This window comes from Barbus barbus (genome assembly GCF_936440315.1).
Source record: "Barbus barbus genome assembly, chromosome: 10".
In the NCBI taxonomy this organism is placed as follows: domain Eukaryota; kingdom Metazoa; phylum Chordata; class Actinopteri; order Cypriniformes; family Cyprinidae; genus Barbus; species Barbus barbus.
The window spans coordinates 29,782,601-29,797,500 of record NC_136738.1 but is presented as its reverse complement, the minus strand read 5'-3'; the positions used below and the strand labels follow the sequence as shown (position 1 = coordinate 29,797,500).

The 14,900-nt window shown below is 34.6% G+C and overlaps 1 protein-coding gene across 1 annotated transcript in view; it reads left to right on the top strand.

The window, feature by feature from the left end:
- Positions 1-14,900, top strand: part of b3galt1b (UDP-Gal:betaGlcNAc beta 1,3-galactosyltransferase, polypeptide 1b) — a 143,682-nt gene that overhangs the window by 127,856 nt on the left and 926 nt on the right. The window contains exons 4-6 of the mRNA XM_079426598.1: positions 9,984-10,014; positions 10,308-10,345; positions 13,572-14,900. The exon at positions 13,572-14,900 is cut by the window's right edge and continues 926 nt beyond it. Coding sequence (XP_079282724.1) covers positions 13,769-14,776 — 1,008 coding nt within the window. The 5' untranslated portion in view covers positions 9,984-10,014; positions 10,308-10,345; positions 13,572-13,768 and the 3' untranslated portion in view covers positions 14,777-14,900. The remainder of the gene's footprint in view (positions 1-9,983; positions 10,015-10,307; positions 10,346-13,571) is intronic.

Here is a 14,900-nt window from a genome sequence, read left to right as displayed (position 1 = left end):
CGTAGTAACTAGATGTGTGCGTAGTATGTAACCACAGTGTAAGTACACATTGGTAGTATCTACAGCTGTAATGTTTGTGTAACTACACATATGTAACAGATCCCTGAATGGTATGTGTATAAGTACAAATGTGTAACAGGACTAACAGCACTTTTTGATAAAGACAGTGCTACACTTTATATTAAGTAGACAATTCCTATGGATTTACCATGTAATTACTTTGATGTTACACAGCAGTAAGTTAGGCATTACATATAACTTGTGGTTGGTGTCCAGCATGTTACACTTTATATTAAGCGGACAGTTCCTGAGGAGTTACCATGTAAGTACACTGGTATTACTGTGGTGCACCAACTCCACCAACTCGAGATCCAACTCCTCCCACTTTACATATCCCTACACCCACCCATCTCCACCCCCTGGATCTTATACATACTGTTGTTACAGAATATAGTTATATAATTCCTGTTACACGAGTACTTAGTGAAGTGAGAAAAGTGTTATACCAATGTCCTTTTATACATTTGTAATGTAAGACTTTCTACAGACACTGTAGTTGCCAAGGTTAAGAAATTTTTTATCTAATATTTATATTTTATTTTATTTCAGATGTCTTTCAATGAATAAAAATGATTATTAATAGCGTTAATTAACTTTAGCTTTTTATTTCCACCCTGTTAATTTTCTTTTTCTGGTCATTGGACAAAAAAATCTGAAAATGACAATACGAGCATATTCGGGGGTTTTTTTTTTATTATTATAAAAGTGTTATTTAATTCTACTGTGGGCTATTTTTACTACAAAATATGTCCTGCACAAGGTCTGAAAGCCATTATTTACATCTAACCACTGGTTGATTAAAGTTTTAATGGCCTGTCTTATGAAACTCGTACTGCACTCGTGCCATTTTGATAGTTTCTATAGAAATGCAGTTTTGTAAATTGAAAATGTCATGTGTTAAAGTAGAAATGTCTTTATTGGTTAGGCATTTGAGCAGCCTGCTTTCAGATCAGTGCGAGACTATAAATCACAGCCCTTCCTCTCTGATGTATAGAGGACAGTATAATTGCTCTCTTTACTGAGTAGACTGCAGAAAGCTAAACCTAGCGGCTAGAAGAAATGGATGCCACCGCTTTGATGAATAGGTGTCTTCGCATTGTTCCTCTACTACGGATTTGCCCCCCGCAGAACCATAAATCACCATATACATTCTATCTTCTGGTTGTTTTGTGTAATTATTTCACTGGTTTGTAACGTCTCCCTGAGGTTCAAGATATGACTTGTATTTCCCTTTCATGAATATACATGGCTTTGCTGGATGATTTGCAATGCATGCCAAATGGGAAGGGGGTGACTGCTTTCGGCAATGCAAGTCAAATTTGAATGAGTCCAGGCCTAGCTTGGATCCTGCCTGTAAAAACTGAAGGAAGCATTGTTTTTCAACATTTCCTCAGGAGTTTAGCAGTGTTCAGTGCATTAGCTCCGGCGGATCTCATTAGATTTCAGGTACGGCAATGTCTTCCTGGCTGCTTGTTCTGCTGCAGTGTGCTTCAACTTATGTTTTTTTTAACATGGTAAATATATGGGATGTTGCTAGTAGAAGCTGATCTTTTATTAACGTACTACTGAGATATTTACCTGACAGCTTGTATTGCAACTTTGTATTGCAGGTAACATGAAGATAACTCATGCAATGACACAAAGAGCAACTGAATTGTAATTCAACAGGAACTGCATTAGTCCAACACAAGTGGACTAATGCAGCTTTAATTTTGACTAATTGTGCCTTTTTTTCTCAACTGATTAGACATGCTTTTCTAAACAAAGTAAAACAATTAACAGCCGTCAAAACAGATTTTAGTTATGTCATACAGCTTGATAAAAAGTCCACTACATTGTCTTTACAGAACTATAAAAATAAATGTTGACATGAAAATCTGATAATTTAGAGCATACTGGAAGTGTTTTTCCATAATCATTCATGATATGAATGTTGACCCTCATGTTGTGTTCCGGTCATTTTGACCCAGAGAGCATTTTCTTTTTCTCGGAAATGCTAGTAAATGTTATCACATTGGACTAAAACTTACTGGCTTTGCTCACATAGAGTATAATTTGGATATGTTTTGTGCTTTTTAGGAGATTTTTAAATCAACTTGTTAAACTTGTGATGTTACTGGTCCTACAAATTACTTGTAAATCTCTCAATACCTTATATTATTACCAAATATTGGATTAAATATTTTTTGTCAGCGTGTTTTCTTTCAATTAGCACAGGGTTTGTTCTTCTTTTTGAAGCTGTTTGTTACTTTTTCATGGATTACATGATTACATATTATTCACACAATGGCAGTAAATTATTCATAATTTGTTGATTCACCCCAATTCTTATTCCTTTTTTCATTTAAATGTTCCTTTCTAAATGAACCTACCACTTATATACATGAGACTAACCATTATGCTAGTTACTAAACACCACAGATACATAGCTGTAACATTTCTTTATATCCAGATACATTTGCTAATTATTAATATCGGAAGGCTGGACAAAATATTTCAAACCTGGTAGACTTTGGCCATGTAATGTCATGTTTTCATGTTTATTAATGTTTGTTCATGTAGGGATTCCCAAGGTTTTGACATTTTTATATCGTCATTAAATATTATGCCATAGAAGAACCTTTTTGTCTAAATGGTTCCATAAATTCAGATTATAAAAAGCTAAGCAAGAGATGGTTCTTTAAAGAACCTTTGACTGAATGGTTCTTTGTGGAACCAAAAATAGTTATTCTATGGCATCGCTTGAAGAACCTTTTGAAGCACCTTTATTTTTAAGAGTGTAATATGTGTGTATCCAGATTATGTTACTAACTACAATTTTCATCATTCAATTTGTAAATAATTTACCCAGCAGTTTTCACTGAAGAAGTGAGGTGCATAACAGTGCTAACTGAAAGAAAACAAGTTGACAAAAAGATTGAATCCAAGATTCGATGGTAATATAGCATAATGACAGATTGACAAGGCCATACAATTTGTAAAAGGCCTATCATTTTTGACTGGGAACAGCAAATTTTAAAAAATTTCAGCACAGTTTAAGGGTTAATTTTTTAAAAGTAGTGAAATATAATGAAAGTACAATTTTGACCATTTGTAGCTTTATAGTCATACATGCTGTTGCGCTTATAAAATTGGAAAAAAATGATATTTAAAGAGTGCATGTCACTGATGTAAGGAAGCGCCAAAATATCATTTTTATTGACATATTGGCTCTTGATATATTTGCAGTATGCTTGTAATTATGCAAAACAATTTATGAAAAATATTAAAGAAGGGATTAGTCACAGAGATGTGAAGCCGGATTAAATCAATGCAAGAGAGATTAAAAATGCTATTATGATTGAAAGCCAATCTGCTGCATGTTTCTGCCAATGCTGGTATTTTTAGCAGCGTTTGGATAAAGTGAGGAAGGTCAGGCACCGAGGAACTGACTAGCATTTTGCATTCAAAGCTGGAAAATACAACAAACGGGCCTGTTGCATTTCAGTTTAACATTTATGTTGTAATTTAGGTTTCGAAATACAAAACAACCACGCAAACGGAATTGATGGTTTGCCCATGTCATTTAAAACATCTTCAGCTGAGTATTTCCCCACTCTTTTTGGCAATAATCACACTGCTGGTGCGTATGTAAACAGACAGTGAGTCATTTGCGAAGCGGAAACTAGAGAGAATGGTTTTACTATCATTTATGTGAACATTTGGATGGCCGTGTGTTTGGCAGATGTTTCGATACTTGCGTGTGTGAGTGACAGGCTTTAAGTACTGTGTGGGATGCTGTGAGTCTCTGGCTGTCATCCCACTGTTCTGTTGCCATGGTGATCGCCTGCCAATCACACAAATGAGCGCACCTGTTGAATCAATTAGCATTACATATAGCAGTTTTTTCTTTATTTTCGCATCGATGCTCATCATTGTTACATTTGTCTGTAGTGCTAAGGAGAGATTCAGTAACACTAAAAAAGCTATTTAGACCCGTGGCTCTGTTCCAGAACCTAGTGATCTGCCTACATAGGCAGCCTATTAAGGTATCATTGGAGAACAAAGAGTGCCTTTATCACAAACTACCTTGTTTTGGATAAATTCACGTTTCCAAGGCAATCCCTTAATGCTTTGTGAATTATAGTTCATACAGCTTGCTATGAACTATGTATTTTATGCTTATTATAGACAGGGTTTTTATCATTGACTAAAACTAAAAAGTACTTTACAATGAGGTTATATTTGTTAATATTATTTAACTGCATTAGTTAACATGAACTAACTATGAAAAGTACCTCTAAAGTGTTTACAAATCGTAGTTAATGTTAATTTAGAAATTTACTAATATATAATTAAAAGTTGCATCTGTTTATATTATTTAATCGACCTGAGCTGACATTAACTAACAGTGCTGTATTTTTTCTTAACTAATGTTAAAAGAGGTGAATAAATAATGTAATAAATCCATTGTTTGTTGTTAGTTAATAATGCATTAGCTAATGTTAAGCAATAAGATCTTACTAAGTGTAATCCTAAACCATAAGAAAATTACATTTACTTGACATAAAATGCACAAATGAACTAAAGTTAATATAAATATATATATATATTCTACTAAAATTCTACTAAATTTAAAATGAAAACAGAAAATGTCAAATAATATGCTAATAAAATGATATATTTGTATAATTCATTGAGTATGCTGTGTATGTTTATGCTTGTTAGAGTGGTTGTTTATCATCAATAACTAAAACTGCAATCACAAATAAATGAAATAATAGTCAACTTTTAAAAAATCTCAAATGAAATAAAAAAAAAACATTTTATTTCAGCTAATTGCAAATACAGCATTTGCATTCTCATTTGCAGTTAGTTTAGTTAGTTAAACAAACCCTAATAAAAATGACAAAAAACAACAAAGAATCTAATTCAATGATGTTAACAAAAACTATATTAGTATTTTAATGATTACACTTAGCTTAGCAACATACCAACTCCAAATTCTGTTGTAATCAATTGTAAATTGAACATTTAGCACTTTGTGTGAGATGCTATATGATAAACAGATGATGAGTGTTCATTCACTTATGAGTCTCCATAACGCTCTGAATGCTGCCTCTGTAGACTATAAACAGCAAGGCAGCACACTAGGTTTTGGAACAGAGCGTGCATGTTTAATTTTCTCAATTGATTCAGCCTTAGACAGGGGTCCCTGAATAAATCAATTCATATACAAATTCATCAGCTTATGAAACAAAAGCAATGGGTGTACCTCACACTTTCATTCTGTAGCAACAAAAAACAATATGAGTGTTTCTATCAAGCTCCTAATGAAAGAAATTAGCAGATGACAGCCTCATTTACAAGAGGAGTACTGCATATTGGCGCTTTATATCATATTTGCAATAGGCTGGTAATTATGCAAAATTATTGATGAAAAATATTAGAGAAGGGGTTAGTCACAGAGATATAAATCCAGCTTAAATCAATGCAAGAGAGACTGAAAATGCTATTATGATTAAAAGCCAATCTGCTGTATATTCCTGCCAATGGTGGGTGAACTGAGAAAAATGACTGGCCATAAAACTGCTTTTTGCCGTATTTTGTCCCGAAGAATAGGATTTATAGTAGTGGCAAACAGCACAGGTGTCGCTCAGGATGAGTCAGTCTCTGTGTCTGGGTGAATCTGCACCTGGCACAAACAATATGAAGATGGATTGGGATTTTTTTGTTTTCAGACATGTTTACAAGACAATCTCTTCTGCTAACTTTACATATATATATATATACACACACACACACACACACACACACACACACACACACACACACAGTACCATGAAAAGGTTTTTGCCCCCTTCCTGTTTTTTTTATTTTTTGCATATTTGTCACATTTAAAAGATTCAGATCATCAAACTAATTTTAATATAACACAAAGATAACCTGAGTAAATAAATAAAAAATGCAGTTTTGAAATGATGATTTCATTTATTAAGGGAAAAAAAGCTGTCTAAACCTGCCTGGCACTACGTGAAAAAGTAATTGCCCCCTAAATCTAATAATTGTTTGAGTTACACTTTATTTCCACTTTAGACATTCTACTAACTATAAGTAACTTTGTAACTACATGTCAACTAATTCTCATTCATTTGCAACTACATGTCTACTAACTTTCAGTAGGTTAGGTTTAGGGTTAGTAGAATAAGTTGACATACTTGCAAAGTTTCTAATCCTCACTGTGTTGTATATTGTGGACCCATCAAAATAAAATGTTAGAAAATATTAAGTAGACAGTCTACTAATATTCTAATGACTGCTAGTTGACATGTAGTTGCAAAGTTACTTACTGTCTAAAGTGGACTATCGAAATAAACCCTTTGCAGCAACAACTGCAATCAAGCGTTAGCAATAACTGGCAATGAGTCTTTAACATCACTGTGGAGTAATTTTGGCCCACTCTTCTTTGCAGAATTGTTTTAACTCAGTATAATTCAGCATAATAATGGTTTACGGTCATGCCACAGCATCTCAATCGGATTTAAGTCCGGACTTTGATTTGGCCACTCCAAAACCTTAATTTTCTATTTCTTGAGCCATTCAGAGGTGGACTTGCTGTTGTGTTTGGGATCATTGTGCGCTTGAGCTTAAGGTCACAAACTGATGGCCAGACATTCTCCTTCAGGATTTTCTGATAGAGTGCAGAATTCATGGTTGCATCAATTATGGCAAGTCATCCAGGTCCTGAAGCCCCAGACCATCACACTACCACCACCATGTTCGACTGTTGGTATGATGTTGGTTTCATGTCAGATGTAACGGGACACACATCTTCCAAAAAGTTCAGCTTTTGTCACATCAGTCCACAGAATATTTGCCCAAAAGTCTTGGGGATAATCAAGATATTTTTTGACAAATGTGAGATGAGCCTTTGTGTTCTTTTTGGTCAGCAGTGGCTTTTGCCTTGGAACTCTCCCATGGATGCCGTTTTTCTTTTTTGAAATCATCATTTAAAAACTGCATTTTGTATTTGCAAAATTTTATTTTATTCTTGTCATCGGCCTGGACAACCCTTGAATGGTCAGGAAGTAACAATATGGAATTTGTGGAATCCATGTGGAATTTTACTAGGGGAAAAAACAAGATAAATATTTGATGATAAATATATGCAATATACTTGATAATGATAATGTGATCTGTTCTGTATTAAACAAGACATTTAGTGAGACAAAATGTAGGACATTTTTTTGTTTCCTTATTCAAATGATTGGATTGCTAAGGTATTAAAAAATCTGAATATAAGACGTCATTGCACATGCAGAGCAAATTACTACAAATTACATTTTTCCCTTTACAATGACATTCACTGATGAATTGCAGAATAAGAGCAGGAATGTGTATAAAGAAAGTAAATTGGGTGAATTGTGAAGCGATGTTGACTTTAATCTTGGAGGCTGTATGTACTGGATTTATTTATAGCCATTTTAAACCTGCCACACTTTCTTATTAAGTCAATCAAAGGCGCTTTAAACCCCTCACAGCAAATCAATAGCATAAAATGCATTCGGTCCAAGAGTGAGCTTTGAATGCATCTCAGGCTAAAACCAAGCAATAAATTGAGTCCACACACTGCTTATCTTAGTAGAGTCGAGATCTGTGGCTGTTTCTTGTTTTAACAGGGCCATTTGGCCTTTTGAGGTCATTATCTGCTTTTACAGACAGAATTTTCTCTGTTTTTCTGATAAACATGCCGTGATTGGGAAATTATCTCATTCTCTCTGTGTGTGTGTGTGTGTGTGTGTGTGTGTGTGTGTGTGTTTGGTGTTGGCTGCCTGGAGAATGATGTTATCTTGGGACAAAGCCGAAACTTTCATTCAGGTTAATATGTTGGAGTTTTCTGCTCTAGAATGTGGATTTGAACACAGCATAACACTAGTTTTATCACTACACTTCCAATATAGATAGCGACTGTGTGTGTGTACACACACACACACACACACACACACACACATATATATATATATATATATATATATATATATATATATAGTTTTTTTCATGTATCATATCACAAACATTTATTTATGGATTCATTGATGCATTTGCGAGATGATTTCCCTGCAGTTTTCCATAGAACGGCTCTGCATAAGCAAATGATCTTCTTAAAGATCTGCCTTTCATTAAGAAGTCATTAACAAACATTATAATTATACTTAACAGATCATTAGCTAAAGTATATTCAAATATGATTATGCATGGAAATATATCAATCAAGTTTCATGGCAGCTCTCTGAATGTACATTAACTAATGATCTGTTGAGATTCATATAATGTAATAATGTATTGACTACATTTTTACGTTTTATGAAGGAAATATGAGTAGTTCTTGCACATGCAAACACTACCAATGGTGGTTGCTAGGGTGTTGCTATGTAGTTGGTCGGTGTTTTGAATTTTTTTTGTGTGTTTTGCTGTCCAGTCTCTATGATATTTTGGTCTATAGAAATGGCTGGCATACCCAGGTGACAAATGTAGGTTATAAAAACATTGTGAGAACCTTGTTTTTAAATATAAAAAAAAAAAAAAAAAAAAAACGTTAAAATGTCCATTTTCTTATCATCATTATAACATTCTTTAAAAGTCACAAAAATGTTTCTTATAACATTTCTAATAACATTATTTTCACCCCAAATATAACTTTTATTATAATACTCATTTTATTTTTAATAACGTTTTCTCTCAACACTGAGGAGGTTTAAGTACAAATAACATCATAAGGATGTTCAAAGAATGTTGATATCAGAACGTTCTCTCAACGTTATATAAAATAAAAATTGTCATGAGAGTGTTTAGAACAGTGATGTTGTAAAAATATTTTTCTCAACATTATGATGACATACATCAAATATTAATAATGTTATAAGAATGTTCCATAAACATTACTTTAAAAAACATTAGTGAAAGTAGTGAGAACGTTCTCTGTTAACTCCTTCAGTGACAGTCTGTGGGATTTTCTCAGCTGTTTTATCGTCTGACAGGTGAAGTCCAGCAGCTTAGAAAGCACTAGCGCACCTCTTCTCAACAAGACATGGGATCTGAGAAATCATTCATGTCTGGAACACAAAATGCTCTGAGTTACACTATAAAGAGTAATACTTTATGTTAGGGATTTTTTCAAAACTTAATCTCCAAGTATGAGTAATAACAATAGTGATTGCTTAGCAAATACCACTAATGAAAATTAAGATGATTTTTTGCAAAAATCACTCATTGAAATATCCCCTTTAGACCTGTAGGATTCCCAAAAATCAATACTTGGCCACATTTTGTGTTCAAAGATCAGATGCTGAGTTTCCATCTCCTGCTGCACATGCTTCATCACCGCCAGCTCTGTTTAAAGCAGAGCGGCTGCCGTATGTAACTTCTCTATTCAATCTCCTTCATGAGCTGTCATGATGCTTTCTCATCATAGAGCTTCAGAGCTGAGTTTAGGCTTGTAAACTAAAACAAAGCATTACTGCACTGATTGAGAAAGACAGATTGTTTTGAGACATGTCCAATGTAACAAAACTGGAGACGACTGATAGAATCACAGAAACCAGGACGTTGGGATTTTGATCTAATGTGTGTTTAGGGAAATCGGGGCTTGTTGTCACACTGTTGTTGCAGGGACTTTATGTCAAGTGGAAGTCTGTATTCTCTGTTTTACAGTATGTTAATGTTTGAGCAAGCAGTTTTTTATTTGTGATATGCTCTACATTTACGTTTTTATATTATAATATTATAACCTTTCTATATTATTTATATTTTAATGTTATTTTATACAGATCTTTAGAGCTTAACCACGGTTTTTGTGCTTGGATGTTTTTTTCATGATATCTTGTGCTTCGTAATTGTTTTTAAAAAGCCATGTTTAATCAAAGTTTTCATGTTTTTCCCTCTAGATGATGCATCATACCGCTGTATACTATTATGGTGAGTAAAAGCATGTATAATTTATATGATAATCATAACAATTTGTATATATATAATTTTTTTACTTAAATGTTTTAAAATATATATTTTTTCTATCAATATTAAAAACAATATTTAAAAACAAAGTTTTACATTTTTAATAATTTTAAAGTTGTGAAACAGTTGAAATTGTATTTATTATTATTTGTGTGATATTTTATTTGTTATTATCAAATGTTAATAATTGAAAATGTATATTTCTGTTTTTAAAATGCTGTTTAATAATTTTATTTTTTTATATTTTCTTTGTCTAGATGCGGCATCTTCTAGCTATAGAGTATAATGATAAATGGTGAGTAAAAGCTATTTGGTATACATATATACATATACCACAAAAACAACACTGGACCATAAAACCAGTCTTAAGTCGCTGGGGTATATTTGTAGCAATAGGCAAAAATACGGGTCAAAATTATCCATTTTTCTTTTATGCCAAAAATCATTAGGATATTAAGTAAAGATCATGTTCCATGAAGATATTTTGTAGATTTCTAACCATAAATATATCAAAACTTACTTTTTGATTAGTAATATGCATTGCTAAGAACTTAATTTGGACAACTTTAAAGGTGATTTTCTCAATATTTAGATTTGTTTGCACCCTCAGATTCCAGATGTTTAAATAGTTGCATCTCAGCCAAATATTGTCAGATCCTAACAAACCAGACATCAATGGAAAGCTTACTTATTCAGATTTTAGATGATGTATATTTATTTTTATTTTTTGTTTTTCAAAAAATTGTATGATATTACATTAAAACAATTTCACTTTACATTTATTTTTAGTAAACTTGCATGTGCCTTGCACATCCAAATATTTGTTTACCCAGTCACACTTTCAGTAGATGGCAAACAACAAATTAGCTACGCATAAAGAAGCAAATAATTCAGCCAGTTAAATTTTGAATTATATTACAATAAATAATTTCTTTGTAAAGTGTCCCTGTTATGTTTTCTGACTTCCGTAAATGTGCTGATTGATGATCTTCCCCACTGAGAAGAAGATTCAGCCGCTATATGCCGACACAGCTCCCTTATCAAAAGTCTAAACGGCTGAAAACTTCAGAGCAGGAATCACACAGCGCTCTCATTTCCATACAGGCAACACAACAGATGACTGCTGCTCATCAAAGACACATGCACATTCACCACCTCATATTCTTTAATTCATTCTAACATTAACACTCCCCTGCAATGTCAGTCGATAAGAATCATAATATTGGGCTAACCGTCTATTCAGATATTTAGTCAGGCGGGGGGGTTGCTGCTGTGTTCCAGCAGGAGGGATGTTCTGTACTTACTAAAGTAACCAATGTTCCTCACGTTTGCTTGCATCCTTTCTTCTCCTCTTAGAGGAATAGTTCAGGCAAAAGTGAAAATTCTCTCTTTTATTTACTGATTTACTTTATTTACACCTTGACGTGGGTTTGGAATGACCTCTGGGAGAATAAATAATGACAAAATCTTCACTGCTGTTAAATTTTCTGAAAAAAAAAAAAAAACAAGTATAAATAGTCCATGTCTCTTGCATTTCTGGTCGCCTGAAGTCATATTTTATTCACTCTCTTGCAAACTATTTCATCTCAAATTTTCCAACTTGTTGATTTTAAAAGACAAGACACAACAGGCGATTGTGATTTTGAGAGATTTTGGGCTGCTGTGCTTTTATAACTTATCTTCTTTCAAACTAGATGAAAGAAAACATTCAAAATAGCACATTTATGTGTTAATTTTATTTTATTTTTTCACTTTACAGTTGTATTCATATCTTTTTTCTTAAAACAACGTAGTGTTTTTATATCATTCACTAATTTGTATAGCATTTTTTTTATAGTGTTTTATTCATTAAACGTGTTCTTTTTTTCTGACTGCTGATAGTATTCTCTAATTTATGGAGTGATAAAAGAGAAATCCTAAATCTGTGTATAAACCTTTAGCTCTAAACCTTTAGCTGTCAACAAAATGAAACAAGAATTGTGAACCTGACTTTATCCAATGCTCAGATTTATTTGATTACTGCATATTTGTGACCCTGGAGCACAAAACCAGTCTTAAGTCGCTGGGGTATATTTGTAGCAATAGCCAAAAATACATTGTATGGGTCAAAATTATTGATTTTTCTTTTATGCCAAAAATCATTAGGCCATTAAGTAAAGATCATGTTCCATGAAGATATTTTGTAAATTTCCTACTGTAAATATATCAAAACTTAATTTTTGATTAGTAATATGCATTTCTAAGAACTTCATTTGAACAACTTTAAAGGTGATTTTCTCAGTATTTAGATTTTTTTTTTTTTTTTTTTTTGCACCCTCAGATTCCAGATTTTCAAATAGTTGCATCTCAGTCAAATATTGTCCTATCATAAACCATACATCAATGGAAAGCTTATTTATTCAGCTTTCATATGATGTATAAATCTCAATTTTGAAAAATTGACACTTATTACTGGTTTTGTGGTCCACGGTCACATTTGATTAGATAATGTATTACTTGCATAGTTAAACAACATTTCTGAAAAATTGTAATACAAAACAGTTGTCATAATGCACTGTGATTAATCAGATGGGTAGAGTCATAGTTATATATTTTAGTCAAAAATGTTTTATTGCCTGTAGTAAGAGAGTTGTTGGGAAACTAGCTTTTACTTCCGATAATTGTAATTAGGCTTCAAAATTCATGTGTTTATTTGTGAAGATTATCTTGAACAAAACGTGTAAGAATCAAAAAAGCCATAATCCAAAAGCCAATATATGGCAATATAAATAGTTGAAATGGCTAAACATCTTTTTGGAGTTTATTTATATAGCATTTTTCACGATACAAATCGTTGCAGCTTTACAGAAAATGTAATTTTCTATTTTAAAGTTTCTACATTATATTTAGCTTATCAGCGGTGACCGTCAAACAAACATCTAAACATCTATCATGTTTAAAATAGTGATAGATCATGATGCAATCATCTTTTCATTTGACTGATCTAGCTCTTTTGATATTGCATTTCACCAGTATCAAAGCAATGCAAAAATGTGCACAACATCCAAAAGACCCCAAAATTTGCAGGACATTCAATCAATAGTCCACACACAGAAAATTATAACTACAAGAATATTTATTTTCCAAGAACGTTTCGACCAATCAGGTCTTCATCAGGCACAAGGAGGTATCATTTTCAGTGTTAAAAAGTTGATCCCCATTGTAAATTACTTGACAGTCCGACAGTTTTGTAAATTTTAATAAATATCATCTAAAATAAGGTTTAATAGCAGTAAGGGTTAATAGCATATTTCTGTGCTTGCAACAGTAAAGTCATGGGTTCAGTACCCCCGTGAAAGCAAAACTGATTAAAAATAAGTGCAATGAATGCATTGTAAGTTGCTTTGGCTGAAAGCATCTGCCAAATGCATATACGCAACTGAAAAATTCCATCACTTTTACATCATATGGTCCTTCAGTTGAGAAAACCACTTGTCAGTTGGGCACTAGTTGAAAAGAACTGTTGCTGTTTTGTTTTTCAGATTCCAGTGGAACGTGCGGAAGACTGTCAGGGAACATTCGAAACCCTGCTACAAAATCCCACCGATTTCATATGAAGAGAAGACAGCTCTGACTGTTGACGTCAGGCTGCATACAAATGCGTTCTGCAATTCTGCCTGAGGTACCATCGCTAATGGCTGCGAGGCCGTTCGAGATCTTCAGCTCCAAGTGCACGTAAATGCATCACACAATGCCGTCAAAAGTGTCATGCCTCTACGTGTTGACGGTCGTTTGCTGGGCCAGTGCTCTGTGGTACCTTAGTTTATCCCGTCCCACGTCATCCTACGTGAGCCAACTGTCCGTCCCGGCGCGTAAATCGGCAAAAGCCCACAAGAGCAACGCCACCACGACCTTCAGCAACATCCGTACACGTCCGCTGAACCCCCACACCTTCGATTTTATCATCAATGAGCCCAAGAAATGCGAAACCAACGTGCCCTTCCTCGTCATCCTCATCACAACCACGCACAAGGAGTTCGACGCCCGCCAAGCCATCAGGGAAACATGGGGTGACGAAAGCACCTTCAGCGACCTTCGCATCATTACGCTGTTTCTTCTGGGACGCAGCACAGATGCAGTGCTCAACCAGATGGTGGAGCAAGAGAGTGAGATCTTTCACGACATTGTGGTCGAGGACTTCATTGACTCATACCACAACCTCACTCTCAAAACGCTGATGGGAATGCGTTGGGTGGCCACTTTCTGCAACCAAGCCAAGTACGTGATGAAAACGGACAGCGATATCTTCGTGAACATGGACAACTTGGTGTATAAACTCTTGAAGCCGGCCACCAAGCCTCGACGGAGGTACTTCACGGGATACGTCATCAACGGCGGACCCATACGGGACATGCGCAGCAAGTGGTACATGCCCAGAGACCTTTACCCCGAGAGCAAGTACCCTCCGTTTTGCTCCGGCACTGGGTACGTGTTCTCGGCGGATGTTGCGGAGCTCATCTACAAGACTTCCTTGCACACCAGACTCTTGCATCTGGAGGACGTTTACGTGGGGGTGTGTTTGAGGAAGCTGGGCATTCACCCGTATCAGAACAGTGGCTTCAATCACTGGAAAATGGCCTACAGTCTTTGCAGGTACCGTCGAGTCATTACCGTACACCAGATCTCCCCTGAGGAGATGCATCGTATCTGGAACGACATGACCAGCAAGAAGCATCTCAAGTGTTAGTGGGAGATGCCTGAGGATGTGTATTTGTGCCCTTTTTTAAAATCCCCATGATGCACAGATGTGACACAGAGCCTTGGGACAAACTGTAGTTCTTTCTTAGAAACACTAACATCTTTGTGGGGCA